The 18215-nt window shown below is 37.5% G+C and overlaps 1 protein-coding gene and 1 pseudogene across 7 annotated transcripts in view; both read right to left on the minus strand.

Moving 5' to 3' along the window:
* ZBTB46 (zinc finger and BTB domain containing 46) overlaps positions 1-18215 on the minus strand; it is a 73884-nt gene that overhangs the window by 31144 nt on the left and 24525 nt on the right. For all 6 annotated transcript variants that reach the window (XR_004588420.3, XM_087890982.1, XM_087890983.1 and 3 more), the window contains one exon: positions 13159-13440. Coding sequence is in view for 5 of the 6 variants with exons in the window: in XM_087890982.1 (XP_087747108.1) it covers positions 13159-13440 (282 nt within the window). In the remaining variant the exon portion in view is untranslated. The remainder of the gene's footprint in view (positions 1-13158; positions 13441-18215) is intronic.
* On the minus strand, positions 373-6457 carry LOC148114472 (uncharacterized; annotated as a pseudogene). The gene is made up of 4 exons (XR_015732909.1): positions 6454-6457; positions 4956-5152; positions 2126-2177; positions 373-2045 (listed from the first exon to the last, which is right to left on the minus strand). The product of XR_015732909.1 is annotated as an uncharacterized LOC148114472 (transcript).

Raw genomic sequence — 18215 nt, forward strand, 5'->3', positions numbered from 1 at the left:
CAAATGGGCTATTTCCGGCGAAAAACGGGCCTATTGGGCCCACCATGCCATCGCGTGCCAAAAGCGGGGGGGAGCACAGGGGTGTCGCGCACGCATGCGTGGGAGGGTGGGGTGCACTGAATTATGGCTGTGAGCACGCGTGGGCATGACCCTCCCTGCTCCCCCCACTTTTGGCACGCGATAGCAAAAAGGTTAGCCATCACTGGTCTAAGTGCTATTGCTATTATTTGTTCCTGACAAAATCTAATAAAAATAATATATTCTTCTAACTTCTCCCACTGTTCATATGATACAGAATGATGGTTATGGGTAGCTTTTCTAGCCCCAAAGAACAAGTAGTGCTTTTAATTATAAACAAATAAGTTATGTGGGTTATTATCTCTCTTTTATAGGATATCCTGTAGATGCTTCTAAATTAGGCATGTATTATACAATCATCCTACCATTCTCACAGAAAATCTATTACAAATGAAGAATCTACAGAACTACACAATGTCTTTTTTTAAAAACTGTTAAATAAGGAGCCCTTGACTGGATATCCTCATGTAGGTGGATGGACTGCTTCCTTTCTAATTTATTTTAAAAGGCCAGCAGAATTTTGTAGGCCTACATCAACAGACACAGTATGTATGCATATAACCATGAGGCCTGGGGAAGCAAAATATATTTTACAATAAACGTAGCAAGATATAATGTTCCAATGAATATAAAATATGGATAATGTATTTTTACTCTGTTGAGGAATATAAATGCAGATGTACTTCTAACTAGTATACTGCTACTAAGGCAGAATTACACTTGGATTGCGAAGTGTTGATATCATACAGCATTCAAATGAAATGTGTTATAATTTAAACCAACTGTAAAAATAAAGCACAAAAATATTTTAAATGTTTTCTCTAAAAATTATGCGTACCAAATCTTAAAAAATTAAAACTTTCACGTTTAAGATTTATGCATCTTGGTCATAGAATTTAGAAATGGCAAGAATAAACAATTCCTTTCTGTACCTGATGTTAATCAGGATTTACTTTATATTAAAAAGGTTTATACCGCAGTACCAGCAAAACTGAATAGAGATAGCCCTCAACTTACGACCACAATTGGAACCAGAATTTCCTTTCTTAAGCAAGGCAGTTGTGAACTGAGGCATATGACCTTTTTTGTCACGGTTGTTAAGTGAATCACAGCAGTGAATCATGCAGTTGTTAAGTGAATCTGGCTCCCCCCACCGATTTTGCTAGTCAGAAGCTAGCTGGGAAGCCCATAAATGATGGTCACATGACCCTAGTTGCGAAGCGCCCAAATTTTGATCATTTGACAGCTGGGTTGTTGCAACGGTTGTGAGTGCGAGGACCAGTTGCAACTCACTTTTTCTGTGCCATTGTAATGGTAGTAAATGAATGGTTGTTAAATGGAGAACTACCTGTACACTACCGAGTTGAGGTGTTAGGTATTCAAGGTCTGAAGAGCTGAATTCCATGCCACCCTTAGTTTTCTTATTTAATATCTTATTCCTGAGTTTGATCAATATTTTGTAGACGTTCTTCAGATGGCTGTGTGTGCAACCTTTCTTATGAGTAATAAGGTTTTTCCAAGTACCAAAGAAAGCCCTTCCCACGAAAAAAGACATTAGCTGGAGTGTACAGATATAAGACGCCGATTTAAGTCTGTTTTGTCTCGAAATAATTTGAGGCAGTGAGGGCACTGCATCTTCTTCCAATTGAAATGTTTTTTTTTTTTTCCATGCTGTTCCATGTTTGATTTTAGAGTGAAGCTTGCGGGACATTTTGAACACTGGAAGCGGGCAAGCTGACAAGGAGACATGTGCTCAGAAGAACCAGCCAGTTTTGGCTTAGAATAGTCAGTGGTATCAAGAGGGTTAATCATAGGGAATGTATGTTCTTGAAAATGTTCCTTTAGTTTTGTCACACATTTAATTTTTTCCCTGCAGGAAGTACAGCAGAGTGTCCTGGGTCCTGGAAAATCCAAAAACAAATCTTCATGGTCCAAGTCCATGTCTTCAGATTGTGCAGTATTCATATCTAAAACAGGAATGAATACATTAAATTTTAGTTTTTATATTTGGAATCATATATGACTGAGCTTTGTTCTTTTCATTTACCTGTGTGAAAGCCATCTAAAGGCCACAATGCTAGAAATCTATCATGAGCGATCTGAAATAGAAAAGCACGATTAAATTCATGAACAGTCAGAAATTATTTGTATTTGGTTTGATTCTTTCACATCCTGCAGCACTAAAGATACAAATAATATCTATTTCACAAATAATTTGGTACTGAATCTGGCTGTAATTTCGTAAATATTAATAAATCTTCTCCACAATATTATTTTTATCCCAAAAAGCTAAACATCCTTTTCCTGGACATCAAAATTCCAAGAACGAGTCATTGAACATCTATAATTTTGCTCAATTTTATCGTTCTTAAAGTCATCTTTGTTCCAAGTGACTAGTACAGAAATGAGACCTTTCTTCAGATATTACATTTAATATTTGGACAGAGAGACGACTATAGTTTCATATCAATGCATCTTTTTAGGCTATAGAGTAAAACAAGTATAAAATTTCCCTATTAAAAAGTAGTAGTATAGCAACAGTTGTCTTAATTACTTCATTATAAATTTTGATTAACTGAAACATCTATTGATTTATATACATTTACATCCCCGAATTTGTCAAAGGGGTTTAAAGTGCTGCCTTGGTTCTCTGGCCACTAGTGTTTTTATGCATTAATTCTTGAACTAGCTTAGTTTAGGAGATAAAGGGTGATATTTAGCCCACAGATTTTTGGTCATGCAATGTAATTTTCCCTTCCCTCCAATAATCCCACCGTTTCCTCAAAAAATTTGCTCTGGAGAAATGGATTTGGCCAACTACAGAGCATCTTATGAGGGCAACTAACTGACTACAATAGAAGGAAAAATCTTATAGATCCCAGTTCTGCATGGACACAAATATTTTCAGCTTCTAACAACCAACAAGACTCCATGCAATGAAGTGCTCAAGAGCTCCCAGGATGCTCCCTAGCTGTGAAGAGATTTGGAACACTTTCTCCAATGTATGGATTCTATTTATAGCTGTTGAGAGGGGAAAGTGAAACTCTCTCATGCCTTCTCACTTGCTGCTTTTAGAGAACGTCAGTGAATTTCTTAGAAAACTTCTTTATTCAACCTAATACGAAACTATTACTATACTGATCCTGGGCAGAAAAAAAATTCCCCAAACTTGAATAATTAATTTTGAAATTTCCAAACAAAAGCTATGCCTGTTTTATCAATTTGGAGGGAAGCTCTAACTGATAACTATCTCATTTAAAAAAATAGTTTATATTTACAAATTATTCACGCTGTATATATCTCATGTGAAAGATCGCTTTTCTTTATAGGAATAGCAGATATTAAGTCAGGACAGTAAACACTGAGAACGCTATGAAACTTTTAGCTAAAAATTAAATGTCTTTTAACCTACATTTTACAGAATTTTAAATTACATTTTACAGTTATCAAACAGTACTCCTCTTGTGTCTTTGTGGTTTAGAATAATAGCAAGCCTAAAATAATTCCATATCTTCATCATATATTTGTCTAAACAATGGTTAATGCTTTATGATATCTCTGGTATAAGGCTGGCTTCCAAATGTATCTGAATCTGTCCAATAAAAATCTAACCTGTATTTCTAAGCAATAAACAACATGTGTTTTCATGCTTATAGTATCATTAAGTCCAGAATCCATTGACTTCAATTAGGCTTATTTCCAGAAAAGTAAATACAGAATAGCTAACTGGTCTACATACTCTGTTTCCCCGAAAATACAACATCCCCTGCAGGGGTGGGTTCTACTTACTTTTACTACCGGTTCGCAATGGGAGAGCGCGCATATGCAGATCGTCAATTATGATGTATGGGCGGGTGGGCGGAGCCTCCTGCCACTTACTACCGATTCTAAAGAACTGGACAGAACCGGGAGCAACCACCACTGATCCCCTGATAATAAGCTCAATCGGGCTTTTGAGCGCATGCGCTAAAATAAGCCTCCCCCCTGAAAATAAGCTCTTCCTGAAAATATTTAAACGCAGAGCTGGAAATCAGGTAAGATGGCAAGAGGAGCCCCATCTTGCTCCACGCGCCCCAAAATAATAAGATCTCCCCGAAAATAAGGCCAAGCACTTATTTTGGGGTTCAAAAAAAATATAAGACAGAAACACGGTATTTAATCCAGACCTACTACTGTTTCAAGTGGAAGACATAAATCACCATGTGTCTATGCATTACAAAGATGTTCTTAGCTTTTACAAGAAGAGGCAAAAGAGGCATACAGGTAGTCCTCGACTTACAACAGGTCATTTAGTGACCGTTCAAAGTTACAACGGCACTGAAAAAAGTGACTTATGACCATTTTTCGCACGTACCTTTGTAGCATCCCCAGCATCATGTGATCAAAATTCAGATGCTTGGCAACTGGTTCATAATTATGACAGTTGCAGTGTCCCAAGGTTATATGATCACCTTTTGCAAACTTTTGACAAGCAAAATCAATGGGGAAGCCAGATTCACTTATCTACTGTGTTACTAAACAACTGCAGTAATTCACTTAACAACTGTGGTAAGAAAGGTTGTAAAATGGGGCAAAATTCACTTAACAAATGTCTCAGAAATTTTGGGCTCAATTAGTCACAAGTCGAGGACTATGGTATAGTATTAGCAATATAAGATAATGTATTTTAATAATTCTGTGGTCATAAGTCAAGTACTACTGTATAGTGTTAGCAATATAAGATAAATAATGCATTTTAATAATTCTGAAATATTACCCCATCTAACAAAGTATGGTATGCTACCTCAGGTCACAGGTTCAGGATTAATTTTAATATCTCTCAAATATTTGATAATACCTGGCCCCATAAAGCATAATCATACCAATTATTATCTTACCTGAGTTGAAAATATCATTCTCTTAAGAGTTTCTGGAGATACGCTATCAGATGTTGAAATGATGGGAGTGGAGATCTGAGTGACAAGCTGTGATGAAACCAGCAGCAGAGGCGGTGTTTCCATTTTGCCGTTACATTTGTCCCCGGAATTACCGTATTCAACTGGGTGCCAGCTCCTGAGGAACACAGGAAACGAATCTCATCCACATGAATGACCATCAGTCGATGGTTTTACAAAAGGCCGAGAATGAACTTGCTGCCGCTTAGTCTTCTGTCAGTAGAGGGAATGAAGAGACAAAACAGTCCAGGACCACAGTTCATTTTAAATAATCTCCCACCCAAAAGTGCATAGGGAACCAGGAGACAAGGCGATGAGAGCAAATTCCAGATATCCTTTGATATTGGCATAACATTCCGTCCTCATCTTTCTTTAGCATTCAGTAGCATTCAGTAGCATTCATTTTCAAGTCTGAATCAGTTTTCCAAAAGGTTTCTCAAAACTATTTGAAATAAAAATGGCGCAGTAACAACAATGTTTTTCAAGTTACTCTCAATCAAATGCTGACTTTCAGATGCTTAGAGAGAGGGATTCTATAAAATCAAACTGCTTCAATCATTAATTTTACAAAGAGGCTCAGACGTCACTCTCTTCAAGGTATAACATAATTGTCCTTTTCTATTCTTTGATCCTACCTTTTTTTTACCACAAAAATCAGTATTTGTGAGGAAAGAGTGCAACGGATGCAGCATGCTTTTTCATTAGATGGTTTGGAGGGTTCATAATTATCTTTTCTAGTTGAGCTTGACTCCTGGAGACTTAGAAGACTGTTTTTCGGTAACAATACAGAAGCCATCTGCATGCCTGTAAGGTTTTTTTTTTTTTAACTTCTCAACATAGACTGAAACTCTGGGATTTCCTGGTGGTCTCTCCTCCAGGTAAATGAACTGACCCTACTTAGCTGTTCCAGTATCATCCAGAGTTGGATATGTGCTGATAACTGCTGCAACAGAGCTTCATAAGAAAATATATATGAATCTCAACAAATATGAATGAAGATTTGTTTAAAATACCAGTGGAAAAATATCCATTTCATTAAAAAAAAGAATGAAATGTTACATTAATTTAAATTTTATGGTACCTATGTCCCGTAGGTTATACATGAGGTGTATAAAATATTCCTACTGCTGGAGAAAATAACATGCACCAAGATAAAGCTGAGTGTAGCTAAACCAAACGTAAGTGCTCATCACAATACTTTTACATTTTAATAATAAACAACCTATTCTATAGAAAGACATTAAAGAAAAAGGCATTCAAGAAAATATAGCATGTAAGGAAAATCATTTCTCAATCTCCCGCATTAAGATAAAATCTAATTCATATATCATGCTGAAATCTAACATGGTTTGCTAGTTTAAGCATCAGTGTTGAAAGAAATGAACTATACAGCACCTTATTGTAAAATACTGTTAAAACTTATAGTAGACTAGCTGAATACCCATGCTCCACTATGAAACTATGTGATCGGGCTTGATAAATTGACACTTACAGCTTGAAAATTAATCCCCTTCTCTCCCTCAGGCTTGTCTCACAGAGGCCTCTCCTATCTTATCCCCTTCTCTACCTTTCAGGTGGGGAGTACAATGTCTATACTCCCAGCCCACAGGCCAGATGAGTCACGCACTGGCCATGTCCATGTCCAAGTAGTAGTTGGAACAGAGTTCTTTTCAAGTGGAGAGGGGGAATAGAACGTCTAACTCCTTAGCATCAGAGCATGTTAATAATAATATAAGAAATACTAATGATCTGATGGTCATTTTGAAAAATCCTTTCTTATCGAGCACCTAGAAGCCAAGAGGAACGTCATGCCAAATTTCAAGTTTGTAGGCTTTACAGTTCTGGAGATTTCGTGTTGATGCATGAGTAGTATTTTGCTTTTATATATATATATATAGAAAATTCTTATGAAAAAAAACAGCACAGCATGATATGGCTGAAAAAAAATAAGACTTGATTCCAAGATATGAATATAGAAATGAAGTGTACAAATATGCAAAGCAGTTGTTCAAGCATTAAGGATGCCAAGAAAACACAGTTCTACACCTTGTACTTCCCAAGCAAAAAATGAAGAGCAGTGTGCAAACTTTCATCTTATTATCCTGGATCTTATTTGTTTAAGTTATGTAATATATACAATAGAGAATATAGAGGCATCTCAAGGTTGCGGGGAACCACGCCTAATGATTTCAATCCCTTCCACTAAAGAATGTGTACAATTATATAAAAAATTGTCCAAGACAGTAACCTCACCATAACTCTATGCTTGTTCCTATAAAAGCGGTACTTGAACATCAGAACACAATGCATATCTAGAGCAGTTTCTAAAAAGAAAGCTGATAGAAGGAACTGAAAGAAGATTATAAGGTTATCTAAGTTAACTAGGCAGACAAGAGCTTCTTCTAAAAAAACCCACCAGAGATATGATTAATAGGTTTTAATGCTATACTGTATATCCCCTTTTCCTCCCTCATTTTAGAAATTTCAAAAATCAAGAGTCAGGCAACTACAGAAAAATTTAGTATTAAGTTGTAGAAAATTTGCCTACTGCATATTTTTACATTACAATAATGGGCTAATGAAACAAATACTGCAAATGTAAAGCTGTGAATGGCTTAATTCTGGATAAGCAGAAATAATAATATTTGAAACACTGATTACCAATAATAAGACTTATTCACCATAGTTTATATCAAAGTGTATCATATAATCAAAGGCAAGGAAAACCACTTATGACTGTTTCAGCATCCCCATGGTCATGTGCTCAACATTTTAAGGAAGATCTTTTTTAAGAGGAGAAATGTATTTCCAGGATATTATCTTATTTTTTGCCTGGGGAAAAAAACACTCATTTGAAAAACCTCAAAACGACGCTCTAGAGCACTGCACACCAGAACAACTAGACACAAGAAGAGTTTTTCCTCGAATGCCATCACTCTGCTAAACAAATAATTCCCTCATCACTGTCAAACTATTTACTAAGTCTGCACTACTATTAATCTTCTCATCTTCTCATCGTTCCCATCACCTATCTCTTCCCACGTATGACTGTAACCTTGTTGCTGGTATCCTTATGATTTAAATTGATATTGTTTCCTGATTGCTTATTTGTAACCTATGACTATCATTAAGTATTGTATGATTCTTGATGAACGTATCTTTTCTTTTATGTACACTGGGAGCATATGCACCAAGACAAATTCCTTCTGTGTCTAATCACACTTGGCCAATAAAAATTCTCTTCTCTTCTTTTCTATTTCCAAATAGGGTTTCTTCCCCCCCCCCCACACACACTGACAGCTACAGTCCATTCTGAAAAATAACTACTGTAATTTTTCTGGGATGGTTACCTATGTAAAGCCTAAAGGAAGAAAAAAACTGCATTCCAGGAACAAACATGTCTTTTCTGACTCTATCTGCCATTGTACCTGAGGCCTTGGAGTGCACTTAAATATCCCGTTCACTTTGTCAAGAGCTCCCTAAGGATGATAAGACAATTAAGATATTACACAATGACCCCACAGGAGCAGGAGTGCACAAGATTACAGATGTACCTTGTGTTTCCAAGAGTAAGAAAAAGGAAAGAAGACAAGTTGTCTTACTGGCAAGGGACCACTGATAAATAGGAAAACAAACACACATACACACACACACACACACTCCCCACCACCACACGGGATGAGAGAAAATGAAAGTCTGTTCTCATTCTCTGCATTTCTAAACAAAATTAACAAACCAAATTGAACTGCTTAGATAACACCCTCCACTTCTGTTGACTAATTAAGTAGTCATGCAGAGTGCATAAAGTTACCTAGAGCTTGCATATGGTCCAAGAACTGGAGAAGTTGGAGACCTCTGGTCTAGGTGTTCTTCAACACTTGCCCAACATAAGAGTGCTTCACTCTGGTCTCCACATGATGCAGTCAAGTCATGCTTAACTGTTGCCAAGTACAGGGTTGTATGCTAAGTTTAGCTAGCAGACTAATTTCAGCTGTGCAAAGTTCTCCTTGCTGCCTATGGCATGTGAAATTCAAGGCGGAATATAATCAGAGAGCTCTTCAAGCTATGCGATTAATTTTTTCAGTGAGAGCACAATCCTTCCAAAACAGCTGAATCCCAAATTCTAAGACAGATTTTCTATTGATCCACACCATAATCTATTATGAATATAACTCAGTCTATTATTGTTACAGTACATGAGAAGGCATAACACAGCTTGAGGACATCAGAACATTGATGGAACATCAACAGTAACCTCTAAATTAACCGTCCCAAATGTCCCATTTAGGTATGAAGTAGAAACCCTATACAAAACTTCAACTCAGATTCCATCATGTTAAACAAAAACACATTTTAGATTGATCAGAACAGAAAGGACTAGAGCAGTGATGCCGATAAGGGAGCATGCGCTCACTCATCAGGGCCACAACATGAGGAGTAGGTGCCCAGGGGGCATGTGCGCACTGGATAAGGTATTTCCAGTTTCCAGCGCATGTGCATGCACGCCAGCAAACAAGTCTTCCGGTTATTTGCACATGTCGATCAGCTGGCCGGCGCACATGTTCGCGCCGGAAAACGAAAGACCAGCTCTTCCGGTTTTTAGCACTGTTACATGCAAAAAGGCAAGCTGATTGTCACGTGCGCTCCAGAAACCCAAAAGAGGAACAGGCAACGCCATGTGTGCCAGGCGACATGGCTCCGTGTGCCACTTTTGGCACGCGTGCCATAGGTTTGTTTGTTTGTTTGTTTGTTTATTATTTATTTATTTATTTATTTATTTATTTATTTATTTATTTATTTATTTATTTATTTATTATTCAAACTTCTATACCGCCCTTCTCCTTTCGGACTCAGGGCGGTGAACAGCCAAAATAAAAACATTTATACATAAAGTTACAGTTAAAAATAGATTTAAAATAATTAAATAAATTTGGCCCGTAATTTAAAACTTATCAATTTAAAATCCGTATCAAATTTTAAAACCAACCATAAAATCAAGACACACCAGCTAACCGAAAAAAATAAGTTTTTAGGGCCCGACGAAAAGTCCAGAGGTCGGAGATCACTCGTATCTCTGGGGGTAGATTGTTCCAAAGGGTAGGTGCCATCACAGAGAAGGCTCTCCTCCTGGGGGTCGCCAGCCGGCATTGTCTGGCCGACGGCACCCTGAGGAGGCCCTCTCTGTGGGAGCGAACTGGCCGGTGGGAGGCTATTGGTGGCAGAAGGCGGTCCCGTAAGTACCCTGGCCCTAAGCCATGGAGCATGGTTTACCATCACGGGACTTGAGTCACCATGGGAAAACATCCCAAGGCTCAATTCTGTCAGGTACTTCTGAAAGATATCATTGTCAATGGTATTAAAATGTACTGAGAATTGCAAAAGAAGGAATAGGAATGAACTCTACCCTACTCCATCCCTTACTGAAATTCCTAGCATAGATAATCCATCGAACGAAAACACCATTTTCATTCAATACACTAGACAAAAGAATGGCTGAAATGGGGTCCAGGTTAGTAGCATCAACTCTGTCCGGATTCTGATGCCACTCAACTGGGCCTTCTATCTGACATGTTGAGTTGAAAAGCCCAATTTTATTTCTCAAACTGTAATTATTGTGGTTATCAAAAATTAACATTTCAATGTCTACTTCAGCAAAAATAAATTAGCAAGAATAGATTGGAATGGAATGGAATGGAATAGCATAGCATAGCGTAGCATAAGCATAGCATTCTTTATTGACCAAGTGTGATTGGACACATGAGGAATTTGTCTCCGGTGCATAACCTCTCAGTGTATATACAAACAATAAGTGATAAATCATGATCATAATCATAAAATACATAAAATAAATCATAAGATACAAACTCAGTGATGGCCATAGGATACTAAACAATATAAAACATAATAGGATACTAAATAAAGGCAATCAACATAAACCATGAAATACAAACAACGAAGTTATAGTTATAAGAAGCTAAGGTAATAAGAAAGATGAAAAGATGAAGATATTAGGTAATACAGCTCTACTAGATGGTTTGACATCCTAAGGTGTAGATAGTGTTATGGGAATTAGTTGTTTAGCAGAGTGATAGCACAGGGGGAAAAAGCTCAGTATTATACAGTACGTTACCCAAATGCTTAACTTCTTCAATAATAAGCACCAATAACTTCCAGGTAACTTCTCCAATTATTTCAGGACTTACCGGTATTTTAATATTTTTCTCTCTAGGAATCGTATTTTTTTCTCTAGGAATCAAATTATATGCTTTCCTCTCTATAGTACAACAATCTGAAACATTCTTATGGACTACATTTTTCATATTAAATCAATATTACAGAAGCAGCATTTATAATGCAGAGATTGGAGACTTTAATTATACAAAGTTTTTCATATGGTTTACAAGTCTGTATGTTGCACTACAGTTTGAAATAAAACCACAGTATTTTCCTGTTTGCTACATGTAAAACGTTAAATGTAATAAATGTAATTGATTTATCAAACTCGTAATATGCTTAAATCATAATGAATTTAGGCAGATTACAATAAAATAAAATCCAAACCTCTATAACAGCACGTCAAAGTAAACAAATTATAATAAAGCACAAGATTATCTATCTATCTATCTATCTATCTATCTATCTATCTATCTATCTATCTATCTATCTATCTATCTATTTATCATCGTATGGCACATTCACACCATATCTCAAGATTAATAAATAAGAAACAAGCCAAAATTTGGTTCCAATAACAATGTTCAAGGACTTCCAGAAGAATATCATTTCACTATATTCTGGAAGGTCACCACTGAAGGCAGTGGTGAAATCCAAATTTTTTTACTACCGGTTCTGTGGCCGTGGCTTGGTGGGCGTGGCAGGGGAAAGATACTGCAAAATCCCCATTCCCTCCCCATTCCTAGGGGAAGGATATTGCAAAATCTCCATTCCCATCCCACTCTGGGGCCAGCCAGAGGTGGTATTTGCCGGTTCTCTGAACTGCTCAAAATTTCTGCTACCAGTTCTCCAGAACCTGTCAGAACCTGCTGGATTTCATCCCTGACTAAGGGGGATATCTACCTTCTGAAGGAAAGTTGTTCAAGTGTATGGGAGCCATGATGAAACAACAGCATTTTTTGATTTCAGCCCATCTCACCTCATGAAAATGGGTGACAACAAGCAACTTATCCTGGAAGGATCTCACTGGAATAGACAGTCTTGAAGATACCTATTTTCCAAGCTATATTTACTGATAATATGTGAATGCCCGCTTCACATGGGAACAGCAAGAATTGACCAGACTGATCCCAAGTAACAAACTTTGTACATCATTATAACAAAATTCCATTATTGCCTAGAATTTGGATAAAACCTGGATGCAGAACTTTTAAAAAATAAACCTGCAAAACCAAGGTCCATTAAATGAAGGTTTATTCTCAAAGATGCAAGATTCTAGCTACTTTGAAGAGGGAAACTTTGGGGAAATGATAAGGCCATTCAGGCATGTATTCTGTGGTTAACAAAATGAGGAGCAAAGCACCAATGGCAAACCACCAGCTATTATATGGTGGCTCAATCAAACTCTGACATACTTAACATTAGGCATTTTAATGACCCCAGTAAGCACAACATACACATTATTAATCAAAAAAACCAATCAGGTCAAGGTGTTCTGTATAGAAAGCCAAGTTTGTCCGTCTGTGTGTGTTAGCCTTAACTAAACAGAAAAGAGTTAAGCTGCAACATTAGAAATACTGCTATCTGATCAGCAAATGAAATAGTACAGATACTACATATCTCACACTCATATTATTGAATGTTCTCAAACAATCCAATGGGAAAAATAACCTTAAATCTAAAAACATACCATCACAAGGAGGAGGCAAGGGTTATACACAGAGGCATTTTTCATGCATTATGAAAGGTACAATCAAAACATAAATGCATTGCCCTAGCCACTACTTGTGAGACCTGGGAGCTAAAATGTTTCAGACACAGAATGTAGATTCTCAATATGGCTGAGAACATTTCAAGTGGCGTCCATCATATAGGGACATAAATTTAAGAGTGACCTGAATGTGCTTTAACAGCTCTTTTATGAATGCTAATTAACCTTTTAGTAGTAGTATACACAGAAACAGCAACTTACAAGACAATGAGTGTGTGCCTTTGGGTAAATATTCAAAGAGCAGAGAACTTTCTTCTCCCAGCATGTCAGCTTTCAAGGACAATAAGCTATTCTTGCTCATAAGAGCTGCCCGCAAGTTAGCAACTGCTAGAGCCTGAAGTGCATCCTCGTTCTCTGGAGTAAGTGGCTGAGAGAGATAACTCACATCACCTCCTAGGAGTGCTTCATCAACCTTTGCATAAAGATCCACTCTCTCTATTCTGTTGTCAGAATTGTTGGACTCTGCCCCCGTCAGATCCACACCTGAATGAAAAAGAAACAAACAAACAAACAAATGTAAGTTTACATTTAAGCATGGAGACTTAGCAGAGATGCATTCGTAAAACCACCTTTGAGCTAACAGTGTCAGCATCAATATTCAGAGCTAAAAGACTTAAAATATATGCTTTTTTCCCAACTTACATTTCATATCTCCATGTTATGATCTCTTCACTGAGTGTACACTTTGCAAGATATACAATATATATATAGCACTTTGTTGTATCTTTGTTGCTATAGTACAGAAGACTAATTACCCAGTTTTTTAAAATTACTCCAGATTAGCTTTTTGTTTCTTTTGTTAACTCTGCTGTAGTTTAATCAAAGAGTTTACTACTGTTAAATAACATTTTATACTACTTCCTAATTTAAAAGGTAGTGTTAAAAAGCAGGTCTCTCTTGAAATTTATTACTCCCATAGCAATATACCATGTTTCCCGGAAAATAAGACAGGGTGTTATTTTCTTTTGAACCTCAAAATATGGACTTGGCCTTATTATCGGTGTGTGTGTGTGTGCAGGAGGTGGCGAGTTCGAGAAGTTTGACTGAACTCGCAAGGAGGCTTTTTTTTACAACATGTTTCACTGGACACAAAGGCGAGGAACGCGATGGAGCTGGAAAGGTAAGAAGCGCGTCCCACTTCTCCCCCGCCCCACCTGCCACCCCCATATTGCATCCCTAAAGGGGGCGGGCGGCTAAACGAGGGGCAGGAGTGGGGCACAAGGTGCGCTGCTGGCCTGCTGCTCTTTTTGCAGTGGCCATCAGTGGTACCGGTAGGTACGGTAAGGGCATGTGGGGTGGGTGGGGGCATGTTCCCCCCCTTCCCCTGCTCCATCCTCACCTCCTCACATCGTGTTATTTGCGCAGCAAGCAACCAGAGGAAATGGCGGGACCGGCTGCACATGAGTGTAAGTAGTTGGTGGGGGGCTTATTTTATCACATGCGCTGAAAAGCCCAATTAGGCTTATTATCCAGAGAGGTCTTAGTTTCAGGGAAACATGGTACCTTCATTTTTTAACAATAACTTTCAAAGATCAAGTAGCAGAATGTGAAGATGATAGATCTGACAGGAAGCTATTATAGGATGCAAATTGCCAAGTTTTTAAAATTAATCAGCTCAGCAAAACAAATACTAAAAATACTCCAAAAGTCATTTTTAGAAGAAGTAAAGGGTATGACTTCGTTAGTATCTAACAGCACCTGCTATGTATGGCCCATTGAAATCAGAGGTTTTGTTGAGTTTAAAAAATGCTTCCCTTCCTAATTTCACCTCGTATTTTTCACTAATATCATCTGATACTTTTGGGCAGAGATGCAAAAACCCCAGCTTAAGAAATTGTTATGACAAAAAATACTTATGATAAATGCTAAAGAATCAGAACTGTACCCTACATGAAAAATACTGTTCTGTGTGAATACCTGATTTCCAAGGACTCATCCAGTAGCATCTAATGAACTATCATAGTACAATAGTTCCTTCTCCAAGAGCTACTTGTTCTTTTTTTTTTTTTTTTAATTTGATTTATATGCCGCCCTTCTCCGGAGACTCAGGGCGGCTTACAATGCGCTAAGCAATAGCCTTCATCCTTTTGTATATTTATACAAAGTCAGCTTATTGCCCCCACAAACTGGGTCCTCATTTTACCTACCTTAGAAAGGATGGAAGGCTGAGTCGACCTTGAGCCTGGTAAGATTCGAATCTGCAGAAATTGCAGGCAGCTGTGTTAATAACAGGGTGCATTAAACCACTGTACTACCAAGGCTCTTCTTCTTCACAGAATAGTTTCAAATAAATCTAAAGCAAAGAAGATTATTCTTAATCTAGAGAGTATGTTTTTCTGTCTCATTTCATTGCCTGGATACCTAGTTTTTAATCCTAGTAGTGTCTCAGCTCTATTCTGGTGTATTCTCACTGTCAGAAAATTTCTTCTTACTTCTATGTTGGATCTTTCTTTAACAAGCTTTCACCCATTACTTTCTTGTCTTGCCCTCTGAAGTTTGGAGAATAAGTCAAATTCCCTGTTCTCTGTGACAGCCCCTCAAGTACTGGAAGAGAGTTATCATGTCCCTCCCAATCCTTCTCTTCAATAAGATAGACATAACTAGCTCCTCAACCTTTCATCATGTGATTTAGCTACCAGATCCTTTTCCATCTTTGTTGCTCTTCTCTGCACACTTTCTAGGGTCTCAATGCAGTATAAAGTGGCATTATCACATTTCATGATCTTGATGTTATCCCTCTGTTGATGCAACAAAACCCAAGACTGCATTGATTTTTTTTGGCATCTGCAGCACTTTGCCGGTTCATACTTAAGTGGTAGTCCACTAAGACACCTAGATCTCTCTCACAGTTGAAATGGAACGACTCACCGCGGTTGACTCTCCTGGCCGTCTCACCAGAGGACAACTCACTGAGGGACAATTTAACACAGGATAACTCAAGAGAGGGACAAGTAAAATTGTGGTTCATCAAGGACTTCTCGATGGACTTCTAACTTGACAAAGTTAGAACTCGAGGACTTCTAACTTGACAAAGTTCAAAACTAAAGCAAGACAAGGCCAGCTGCAATTTACTTGTCCCTCTCGAGTTATCCTGCAGCAAGTTGTCCCACGATGAGTTGGCCAGGGCAAGTTGATTGGGGAGAGACGGCCAGGGTGAGTTTTCCTAGACCCTCCACCGTTACTAGCATTAAGCCAGCTGTCTAACATACATTATCAATGATAGGCTCTCCCATTTCTTTTCTTGTTTTTTTTATATATTGGAAACTGCATCTAAAAATACCTTTTGAATTCTAAGGTGGAACTACCACTCATGTACAAGATCTATTTTCTAATATCATACCTGATGCATTGATACTGTACAAAACTATTCCGGCCAAAACCACCCTAGTTATCCAGAACCAGAGTGAAGTGGTTAGAATGCACTATTGCAGGCTAATTCTGTCGACTGCCAGCAGTTCGAGTCTCCCTGGCTCAAGATTAACTCAGCCTTCCATCCTTCTGAGGTCACTAAATGAGGACCCAAATTGTTGGGAGGAATATGCTGACTCTGTAAACCGCTTAGAGAGGGCTGTAAAGCACTGTGAAGTGGTATAAAAGTCTAAGTCTAAAGGAGCCTTGGTAGTACAGTGGTTTAATGCACTCTGTTATTAACACAGCTGCCTGCAATTTCTGCAGGTTCGAATCTTACCAGGCTCAAGGTTGACTCAGCCTTCCATCCTTTCTAAGGTAGGTTAAATGAGGACCCAGTTTGTGGGGGCAATAAGCTGACTTTGTATAAATATACAAAAGTATGAAGGCTATTGCTTAACGCATTGTAAGTCGCCCTGAGTCTCCGGAGAAGGGCGGCATATAAATCAAATTAAAATAAATAAAAATAAAATAAATAAATAAGTGCTATTGCTACTGATGCCTTTTGCATGATTTCCCCCCACCCCCATGATTTATTGTAATTAAATAGTCTGAGTTACAGATTTGTCACTGGCAAGCCAAAGGCCACAAGGACATATAGCAAGTTGATAGAACCAGCTCCTGAATATATTCTTTCAGAAATCAGGACCAGAAAAATATTATTACCAATAACAATAAAAGTCACTGAGGCCTTTCAAAGACACTCTTGCCCTGTCCAGTTACCAGATATTGCCGCTGAGATCACATCATCGCAATCAATTAAGCAACTTGGAAACAAGATTTTTTTTTTAAAAAAAAAATCAGGGTAATCAGTATCTATAAATAAACGTTGAACTACCTCACTGCCCTTCATCTTCTTAGGAAGCAGAAGAACAAACGATTTTCAAATTCTTAGTACATAGGAACCAATTACACTGGAAAGCCAGCAAAATCATTTCCAGATTTTTGTTATCCTGTTTCAGCATTCTATTTTCACACCCACATCAGGGAACTGATGAACCAAGAGCTGTACTGTCCAAGATTAAATTTACTGCTGCTATATGAAGAAGGGCAAGACCATGAACTATGATACAATGGTGATAGAAGTTGACACAGATAAATGAAAAACTTAATTAAATTGTGGGAGCTGTATCAGACATTGCAGGAATACAAATTGAAAAACCTCCTCCATCTGTTACAGAAAGGAGTTGGAGCAGTTAATAACTAGAAACTCAGAATTAAAAATTTTAAATAAAGCTTCCATTTTATTTATGGATCATTTATTAAAAAAAAATGATTTCTGTTTACCATTATCAATCTGACAAACAAACTGAATAAAGTGATAGAACTAGATTTCTGATATATGTAGAGAAAAAAGTTGTGAAGAGATTTTAAATACTGGTCTTGATGTACGATAGAGAACTCAATTTATAGGATTAATAAACCCTTTAAAAGAAGAGTAGATCAAACTGTTTTGGCCATAATCAGTCTTCTAAATTTTGCTAAAGTCACACTCCCAGAAGTGGACACAGTCAAAATAATTTTAAATTATAGCTAATGTTCAATGCCATTGTCTCTTTCTTTCCAATGAAAATTATTAATTTAAAAATATTATTTAACCACTGTCATAAACAACTATATGCCTTGTCCCATATGGTATTTATTTTGCCACGCATTTACAATATTGAAATCAGTTCTAGTTATTTCACAGGGGCTGGATTTATACACCACAAGAAATATAATATGGTTTCTTCTATATTAATTTAGGGCATCGAGTAAAATCATCCATTAATGTATGGCCTGTAAACCATGCTTTATTTAGCACAATGTATATAACTCCTGCAGTTGTGATTTAGTCAATATATGAAGAG

The sequence above is a fragment of the Pantherophis guttatus genome, chromosome 3 (assembly GCF_059756535.1).
Source record: "Pantherophis guttatus breed Tessera chromosome 3, ASM5975653v1, whole genome shotgun sequence".
NCBI lineage: Eukaryota > Metazoa > Chordata > Lepidosauria > Squamata > Colubridae > Pantherophis > Pantherophis guttatus.